The 10,017-nt window shown below is 34.1% G+C and overlaps 1 protein-coding gene across 2 annotated transcripts; it reads right to left on the reverse strand.

Moving 5' to 3' along the window:
• Nucleotides 1-3,117: 3,117 nt before the first annotated feature.
• Nucleotides 3,118-9,538, reverse strand: LOC114179525 (protein CROWDED NUCLEI 4). Of its 2 annotated transcripts, XM_028065895.1 has the most exons (9): nt 9,106-9,390; nt 8,406-8,490; nt 7,624-7,833; nt 7,262-7,515; nt 6,483-6,753; nt 6,305-6,388; nt 4,433-6,216; nt 3,793-4,321; nt 3,118-3,660 (listed from the first exon to the last, which is right to left on the reverse strand). In XM_028065895.1, the coding sequence occupies exons 3-8, from the start codon at nt 7,810-7,812 to the stop codon at nt 4,024-4,026; spliced, it is 2,880 nt and encodes a 959-aa protein (XP_027921696.1). In that variant the 5' UTR covers nt 7,813-7,833; nt 8,406-8,490; nt 9,106-9,390; the 3' UTR covers nt 3,118-3,660; nt 3,793-4,023. The 2 variants fall into 2 exon arrangements, with proteins under 2 accessions (XP_027921696.1, XP_027921695.1); XM_028065894.1 differs by lacking the exon at nt 8,406-8,490 and having other exon boundaries at nt 9,106-9,538.
• Between the last annotated feature and the right edge of the window lie 479 nt (nt 9,539-10,017).

Raw genomic sequence — 10,017 nt, forward strand, 5'->3', positions numbered from 1 at the left:
AACAGTCACATCGACTCCATATTAAAGAGATGAATTTGTCAACAATCTGAAAGTGATGAAAATTGTTCGGAAACGTAGAGAAAGGAGGAGGTAATGGTAGAGAGAGAGAAAGCAACAGCGACAGTGAGACCCAGTGAAAGCTTGTGTAATTAACCACAAATTTCCCGGAAGCTTCAAATGGACAACTTCTAAAGAAGAACTGTTCTTAACTTTTTATGCTTTAATTATATTTTCGGTGTTGAACTTGGTAAACAAAGTCAATCAGATGCTTCGTAAAGCAGCTCCAAGAAACCATTTTATATGTTTCCGAATATGCAATACACGCTTGTTATTTTCTACTTTCCAGCTGTCTCGTACTCCTATTATAGCAATTTTAATTTCACAGATTTAGACGCGAAAATCTTTTCTAACGCCAGCGGAATTAATTATAATATTAGCTTGTCTTGTGAAAATTAGATTAATCTTTTACATAGAGTTCATTCACACTTAAAAATTTCTAACCTAAAACCAACGTGTTATTTGCTTCATTGGTATATGATAAATTTATTTTGTTTATAATTGATGTAAAATCTTTCATATACTTATCTCACAACCTAAGCATAAATATCTTGGACTAAATATTTATGGATAGCAAGTAATATAATAAACTCAGCAAATTTTATTAGTATTAGATTATATTACGTTAAAAAGTGAGTTTAAATTTAGTTTATTTTTACAAAATTTGACCTGTAAAGTATGATCTTTTATTTATTTATATATAATAAATTATTTTTATATCTAGTAAATATAACAATTTATATATATATATATATATATATATATATATATATATATATATATATAAAAGCATGACAAGGATGGAGTGTCGGCGATGTAATGGTGTAATGGTGTTCTAAGCGTGTGTGTGTGTGTGAAGAAATTTGGGCATAATTGAGTTGTAGTATTGTATCCATTCTAAGAAGAAAGGTACTTCTAAGTCCTAGAAAAAGGAATCAATCAAACTAGTAGTTGCATAGAGACGCTGTTTCTTGGTTACGTTTATAGACTTAAAAGCAATTAAAATGAAAATGGAGGAGACGAGTCAAAAAGGACACAACAAAGTTTCAGGTTTCACCTTTGCAAATGAAAAACCCTGCTTCATAATCAAAATATATTCTATCCTCATTCACTCTACACAATAATGATTTCGTAAGAGAAAACAGACTTTCGAAATAAGTGTTATTTTAATTTAATAATATTTTTCATTCTATTTATACTTTTAATAACATATCTTAGAATGTTGTTACTATATGATTGTATGTTTTTTTAATATAAGATTAGTTTTGTTAATTATTATAATATCCCTTTGATTTACAAGTTTTTTTAATCTCATTAATTTAATATATATATATATATATATATATATATATATCATTACATTATAAAGAGAATTCCTTTTTTGTGTTCACATTTCAAAATACCAATTCTACCATTTACAATATAATTATTTATTAATTTTTTTAAAAAATTAATGGTTATTTTTACCTATTTTTTATTAAATTTTTTTTTTATTCATCAACAATTAATTTTTCTATTCATTTCACTTTATTTTTAATAAATATAAATTTATTTTATATATTAACTTAATAACATCACACTATTATTATTTACTAACATATTATTATTTATATTTAAAAAATTATCATTTATATTTAAAAAATGTGCACACATTCGCGATATATAATATATATCCTTATTACGAGAAGAAGAAATTATTTCTCTTAATCATTATGAGGTCTGCCAAAACTTTTTCTTATTTATTCTGAAGTTATATTTCGCTGAAATTCTTTTACTCCTGCTCAAATTGCATACATATATATCAAGACCTCACTTTTTTTCGATCAAAACTGAAAAATGTAAATTAACAAGGGTATCGATATTATTATTTATCTTCGCGAGCAGGAAACACAAGGAAGGAGATCAAATACTTGTTTTTAGCTGCCTAGTCTTCCTATATTATAATATATAATGTTTATGTTTAGGTGAACATTCTCCCAAAAGAAAAATAAGGAGAACAAAAACATGAATAAAGAAAGCTTTATTTATTTTAATTATTCTTAAATATGAACAAAAATATTGCACTAATACATTCATTATTCAAACTAGAGGTAGTGTGTTTATAGATTTTCCATCCTACTATATTCCAAATTCACTCCTTTATGATGTCCATCTTCTATTATATTATACACTTTTTCAAGTTTTTATTACTTGGTCCTTTTTTTGTTGTTTTTATATTTAAGTAATACTTAATGAATAATTTCATTTTATTTATTATTTTAAAAAAAAATATTTGAAGTGTTTGTTTTTTGACTTTTGTTTAATGAGATGACATCATCATTACGTTGCATACTCATTGTTAACATGTAAGTATAAATTTTCTCATCAAAATGAACACATACTTTATTTTATTTTATTACTTAATAACATATTTTACTTTTACAACTCAAAAACAGTCATGTTTTTTAGAGCCAAAGTGTCCTATCCCTTCTGCAACTAGTGAGCCTGAAGGAAATATTAAAATTGTTGATGAGCATGAAGAAAATAACACAAGCTGAACCTAAAAGAGCATGTAGCAAAAGCGCACACAAAGCCAGAAGCACAATTAACTATTCGCCCCATGCGGTACATTCCCAACATTCACTATTTTTTTTATTATGGTTGTTAATTGCAACTCTTTTATATCTTACATTTGATCCTACAACATTACAAGTGGTATGGTATGTATTTTGGATCATGCTTATTAATAGCAACTAACTGAGACAGTTAAATTTAATGATACCAATTAAAAACATTACGAATTTTAGACTAGTGGTAATGATTAGTTTGTACATTATCAATATAATGTAGTCATTATATGTAAGTAAATATATATCTAATTAAACGTCAAAATCGATTTATAAACGACAATTGTATTTCACTTACATATATATTTAACTTACGGCTGAACAATTCACATGTGTGTACGCATCTTGAAATATAATTAACATTTTTACTATATTAATTAGTCAAGTGAGTTTCGGACATAATTCTGACCATCAATCTGCAGTTATACATGGTTTTTACACAAAAAACCAAAACTGGTTCACTCAAAAAAGTTATTTGGTGGGGTATTACATTAAATTAAGTTCAAAACCTTGAAAAGTATGAATAGCATTCATGCAACAAAGTACTAAAGAAAAATATAGAACCAGCCTAACACAAGCTTCAGATACATCTGATCTTAACCACCATGTTTGCAGACGCAAGCAAAATCACCATTGACGGCTACACCATGACATTCAGCGTTGCGTAAAAAACAATCTGAAGGGCTTAAACACGACAGACAAAATAATGACAGAATAACTCACTGACCCGCAACCAACACTTCTGGGCAGTAACGTACCCTTGGCTGCTTCTAACTGCTTTTCTCATCTATTTTTTATCACTTTCTTTTACTCTTTTTGGAGTACATAACATCCCTATTATCCGAACTCTATGGTATTAACAATTTACCCCACCCTAATTGTAATTTGCAACTGCATCCATTAAATGTGTACACAAAGAAGACATCCCCTAGTTAGCTCTACAAACATTTCCATCTCCAAGTCACTAACAAATGAAGAATCCATTCCCTATGACATCCTGCATTGCAAGAGGATGAATTCAATGAAAATAGCATATTCCATGATGCAACACTGTCTAATGAGAATGAACAGGAGATACAGTTGAGAGGAATGTACAGCTAAACATGCTTAATTTCATTAATAGACGCACCTCATACACTCCTAATATATACTTATCTTAACCACACCAATTACCAGTACTAGTACTCACATCACCTGCAATCCATATCCATAGTCAAACAACACCTGCATGAACATATAAGCGAAACTTTATGCAGAAACGGAACCAAAAGAAAGCAGTATACATTGAAAAGACTTGGCCTAAATACGAAACCATAGTAAATACGAAGACAAAAAACTGACTGTAAGCCACTACCTAACACTAGCAGTTCTCAGAAACCTGCCCATTGTTTCCTTTGGATATTTCTTCGGTGCTTGCCGATACCCTTGAGACACGGGGTAAAATATCTTCCTGTTTAGTTTTAGAATTTATTATATCAATTGTTTCTCCATATTGACTGTGGATAGGGAGAGCATCAACTTTTTCAGAAGTCACTTCTGACACATGAATAACCTTATCAACCATTACTACACGAGTTTCTTCAGTGTTACCCTGCGTTTGATTTGATGATGTTAACACCTGCTGGACCTTCAAGACTTCTGATTGGGTTGAAACAACACTGAAAATAAAATCAATAAACAAGTTCCTGAATTAGACTGCACCTAGATTACTTCTGAATACAGAAAAACTACATTCAGAAATAAATTGATTTAGTGGACAGAAGTGGTACCGGCGTGTAGTGCCCTGGTCAATAGGATTTTCAGTTGTTTGTTCTTCCGCTCTAGATTTCTTATTTTGCCCAAGATCAACTAGTGGATCACCAACTTTACTAGTCACATTTCCCCTCCCTCTTTTTCGTCTGCCTACAAGATGTCCATCTGGAAACAAGAGAGCACTTTTTCCATTCACATCTTTCGCCTCAGATTCAATCTCACGTCTTCTAGCATCATCTCGAGATGGTACTTCAACTATTACTTTTGGTTCTTCAAAAGTAAATCCAGTTTGTTGTCCCTTGCCAATATCAATTCCCAAGTGTTTTTGCCTGTTGCTCCCGTTATCTGTATCAGAAGCCACAGGAGCATTTCTGAAAATAAGCTCAGAGCACCGTTTTATCCATGAGAATCGAACAGGGCTAGGAGGAGAACAAGCAGATGACTTCACCACAAATGGAGTATCAAAACCATTGCTGATTTTATCACCACCATGTGTGAGAGGCGTCTGACGCTTCGAGTTCTTCCTTGAAGATATTTTCTTTTGGCTAGACTCCATATCAGATTTAAGCATTTCAGTGATAGCAATATCATCAGAGACAGCTTTCAAATCTTCTAATTTTTTCAATTCTTCAGTTTGAGCAAAAATTTCAACTCTGTCAGCATGCAACAGTTCTCTCTGTTTTTGGAGCTTATCCCTTTGAACCTCAAGTTCCTCAATACATTTAGTAAGTTCAGCCCATTCCCTATTTCTCCTCTCGCGATCCAAATTTATTTCAGCCCGCTCAGTTTGAAGCCTTTTCATTTCCAAGGAAACCTGTTCCAACTCTTTTGCCAATTTCTCCTTACGAGCATTAATATAGTGAAGTTCAGTGTTCTTTTCTTCCTCAAAAGTCTTTTCTCTTTCCTTCAAATAACTTTCAACTTCTTCGCGTCTCTTCTCAATGAGGTTATTCAGCTCCTGTTTTTGCACCTCAATGTCCCGCAAGAAATCTGCCCGCTCTTGCTGCATCTTGCCAAACAACTCAGCATGTTCATGTGCCATCTTGTTCATGAAGTTTTCACGTTCACTGGCAAGAAACCCCAAGTCTTGGGTGTACTGGTTACGCAAATTTTCTTTCTCTTCTCTTAGTTGGTCACGCTCATTCTTAATAAAACTGGAAACCGCCTCCCTTTCCTTTGCTATGAATTCTGCTTCTTTCTGCAACGCTTCCTTTTTTTCATCCAGAAGCTCCCACTCAACTTCAAACTTTGCCTTCTCAGCTTTGAGCTTATCTGCCTCAGCCAAAAGCTCCAACTTCTGAGATCTGACAAGGTCAATCTCTTCCTTTAGTTTCACTTCCAAAATTGACAACTCACCAGTTTCACTTTTCACAGCTTCGAGTCTCTCCTTGTCAATATCAACTTGTCTTATTTTATTTTCAAGTGATGCCAACGAATTCTGCAGATCTTGCTTTGCTTGTTCAATATTATCTTTCTCCTTTTGCAAAAGCACTTTGTTTAGCTCAAACTCCTTCTCAGCAGCACTCAACCTTTGATCTTTTTCTTCGAGAGCACTTGACAGATCCTTCAGATCCTTTTCCTTCTCACTCAGTGACCTTGACAGAACTTCCAAATCATTCTGCCTTTCCAGGATTTCATCCTTATAATGTTTAAGATCAACCTCCTTCAACTCCCAAGCCCGTCTCTTTGTCTCAATATCATATTCAACCAATTTGCGCTTCATCTGTAGCTCAACTTCCAAATTATATTCTTTAGTTCTCAGTGCGGCTTCCTGACCAGCAATAACTTTCTGAGTTTCATCCTACATTTTCCCAACAATAAAAGAATAATGATATAGAGAAAAGGATCAGAAATTAAAATGGAAAGTAAACAATGGTGAGAAAATGTACAGATTCTCTATTAGAAAGTTCCGCTTGAAATTCAAGTAACTCCTGTTCTTTCTTACTCAGCTCAGTTTTCCATTTAGTAAGTTCCTGTTTTCACAAAACATAAATCCACACATGAACAAGAAAGATAAAAACGTTAATACTAATATCATCAACTGAGATATTTCAAATATAAACAAACCTCTTCACGATGCATTAAAGTGGTTTCCTTCAATTTTAAAGTGGTTTTCGCATCATGTAGGGCTTCATGTTCCTTTTCAGCTTCTGCTTTTGCATCTTCCAACTCTTTTTGAAGACGGTTTAGTTCCTGGGATCTACTCAAAAAGTGTTCCTCTCTCTGGTTGAGCAAGGATTGTGATTGAAGTAATCTTTCCTGTTCTTGTTGCAAAGCTTTTTGCCTTTCAGAAAGTGATTGCCTCTCAAGAATCATCTCCTTATCTTTTTCATCACAACTGGAGAGAGAAAAGGGGAGAGAGAGAGACATCAAGATAATTTTCAAAACAATATGAAGCTATCAACGTTTTCAATGATCAAAGAGAGATTATAATCATACACAGGGTGCAGAACTTATAACCACAAAACTTAATAGCATTTCATGTTGCTAAGTGTTAAAAGGAGGTACGTTAACAGTTAATTAGTTGCGTCATGCATAATCCTGTCAATTGTTTGAATTAAAAATTGAGTGGTTATATTAGGTATTCAACTACGGAACCTGAAGCAAACAAATACTTTGATTCACCAACGACATAACAGAATGTCAAGGCACAACTTAATCTGCTTATGTGCTCTAAATCACAAAAATGAACTAGGGAGATAATAAGTAACAGGCTAACTTCATGCAACAGTTGCAAGTATGAGTAACATACTATGACTTGAAAGATAAGATTTTCTGCCTGTTGAGGTAACTGTTAATACGCTCAAAGTCACAAATATGAACTTGGAAGATAGTAAGTAACATACTCGGCCTTGAAAGACATTATCTGCCGCCTGAGATTATCTTCACGGGCTTCAACATCACGAAGCTTCCTCTCGGCAGCATTGTGATATCGGTTAGCCTCCATCTGCAGAGATTCTGCAGCACGCACCTTTGCTTCAGCATCTGTAATTTTTTTCTGTGCTTCGTCTATCAATTGGCTTGCTTCAGCAAATTTACTCTCAGCTGCAACCTTTGTTTCAGCACTTTCTGTACGCAGCTCATGCAAGGCCTTCTCAAGCTACAAAAGACAACAAAAAATAACCCCTTAGAAGTGTTAGCAAAATAAATATATGAAAAAGCAAGCATGAATGGTTTTGACAGGAGGAGAACTATTCCATAAACTTACACTAGCGATGCATGCATCTTTGACGCTTACAGTCTTCTTCAAACTTTCTTCACGTTTCCTTGATTCAGTTAATGCAGATTTATTCATTGCAGAATCATGTTTATGCATTAACTCGGATGATTCAGCCAAGGCTTTTAATTGTTCATATTTTGAAGCCAAATCCTTTTTCTCCAATATGAGAAGACCCATGTGGTGCTGGTGATCGTATATCTGCACAACATCATACAGGTCAAAATGAAAGTTAGAAAGGACTGATAGATTTTGTTAGCACTAACAGCAGAAAAAGAAATACTGTCTCTAATGAAAATGAAAGACAATGTAAACCACTCATGGAGCATTCACTTGAAAATGCAATTCAATTAAAGGGGGAAAGTGTTGCTTTGCGTGATAGCAAAGCAAACCAGTTCACAGCACTAGCAAATTAAGCATCAACTCGATTTGCTCATCTGACTTTGCAAGTGATGTATGCTAACCAACCAACCAAGCAGAAAAACTAATTGAAAACTATTCAATTGACAAGGAAAACAATGCAAAAAGGGCAGAATGCAACAATCAATAAAAGAAAGAAAACTTTGTTATTTGTGATACATGCACCAAGATAAACAAAAACAATGGAAATTTCAGAGTAATATTAATTGGTGGGCAACCAAATGATTTCAGCCAAATTAACATCCCAGATGACAAGGAAACTTTATAAACTATTAGGAAACAAATTGAATAATGTGTTTAAATTTGTGTTGTCTTCGACAAAATATCTTCACATGCATAGCTGTGAAACTAACCCCTTGGACTCTTAAGCGTTTAATAGGTGTTTAGAGAAAAGCCCTCTCGGAATGAAGATTCTAGGATTCACATACTCCACTTCCACTGCAATAAATCAATGGTAGTTTAAAATGAATTCAATCCACTACAAACTATCAATGTATAAAATTAGCTACACACTTCAAATACACAATTCAAAGCATTCTACAAAAGTACAAATAGCCCGAATAAACAGTTTCCCACAAATAGAAGAGAATTCTGAACAAGGACTTTGGCTTTATATCCAATCATAACATTACCAGGTGCTGCCAATCACTAACTATTGTGTTTAACGAACATGAACAGAGGACCTATCCACCATAATTATCACGCAAGTTGGACCGCACCAAAGAAGTAGCAACACAAAAAGAAGATCTCGTACTAGAATAATCAAGATACCATATGAAGCGACGTCGACAGTGAAATTCATCATTGAAGTATATCTTAAAGAAGAACCCAAATAAATGATTCGTCATCTCAAAAGACTATTAATGGGTATTAAATAAATAACCCAACCGCACACAATATCAAAAACCCACTCAAAACTAAAATCCCCCAACCTAACAAACTACCTCACTAATCCGATCGCATTGCATAGTCCGATTACGGTTCCGCCAATTCAATTCAATGAAAGCAATTCAAAATTAAAAATAAGTTACAGAGAGGGAGAAAATTACGAACCTCAGCTTCGAGCTTAGCGATGTAAGCTATGAGCGCAGCCTTGTCCTTGTGCTTAATCGATTCCTCGTCGAAGCCAGCGTCGCGAAGACGCTTCCAGATCTGTTCATCAGTGAGAGGGCTTTTCAAAACCCTAGAACCAGGCGTAATGGATAAGGGTTTGGAGGAATTAGGAGTCGATAACTCCATTTCTGACTCCGAACGCGATTCTTCAAAAAGCAAAACCCTTTCTCACTCTGCGTTCCGCTTCACTAATCGTGGCGTCTTCTCTGTTTACAGCTTCTTATTCTTTACTTTGCTTTGGAATTTAATTTGTGCGCGGTGGGACTTTGACAGATTGGAACGTTGAAGGAAACGAACTTTACCACTCACACAATAAAGCTCGTTCGCTACTTTTTTTCTCTCGAGAGTGAGTGTGGATGTTGTGTTTGCGACGTGACAGAAGCTAAACGACCTCGTTTTCACTTGATATTTGTAATTTTTTTCCTTTTTTAAAAGTCTGAATTAAAAATGCAGAGTCGCAATTCTCTGTGGAAAAGGAAGGCACGAAGAGGTATTTTATTTTTTGGAAGGAATAAATTTCTAATTATTACATCCCAAAACTAGGGATGGCAACGGGGCGGGGCGGGGACGGGTTTCGCTATCCCATACCCATCCCCGCATAAAAAATTCATCCCCATCCTCATACCCAAACCCAACGGATATCAAACTTTTTTCCCATCCCCATCCCCACCGGGTAACGGGTATAGTCTCGTACCCATACCCGTACCCGTGTTCTAACTACTTCAATATTAATTTTTATAAAAGAAAAAAAATTACGGTAAAGAAAACATAATATTATGAAATATTCAATATTAGGAGGATTTTCTTCGATGCCAAATACCTTAAAATAAATTATAATTGTTTACATTTTAT

Source organism: Vigna unguiculata, chromosome 3 (genome assembly GCF_004118075.2).
Source record: "Vigna unguiculata cultivar IT97K-499-35 chromosome 3, ASM411807v1, whole genome shotgun sequence".
Taxonomy (NCBI): Eukaryota; Viridiplantae; Streptophyta; class Magnoliopsida; order Fabales; family Fabaceae; genus Vigna; species Vigna unguiculata.

Coding starts and splice junctions, on each gene's coding strand:
- LOC114179525 (XM_028065894.1), bottom strand. CDS start 9,291: ATGGAGTTATCGACTCCTAATTCCTCCAAACCCTTATCCATTACGCCT. Junction 7,516..7,623: donor AAGATGCATGCATCGCTAGT/GTAAGTTTATGG, acceptor TGTCTTTTGTAG/CTTGAGAAGGCCTTGCATGA. Junction 6,754..7,261: donor ATAATGTCTTTCAAGGCCGA/GTATGTTACTTA, acceptor TTCTCTCTCCAG/TTGTGATGAAAAAGATAAGG.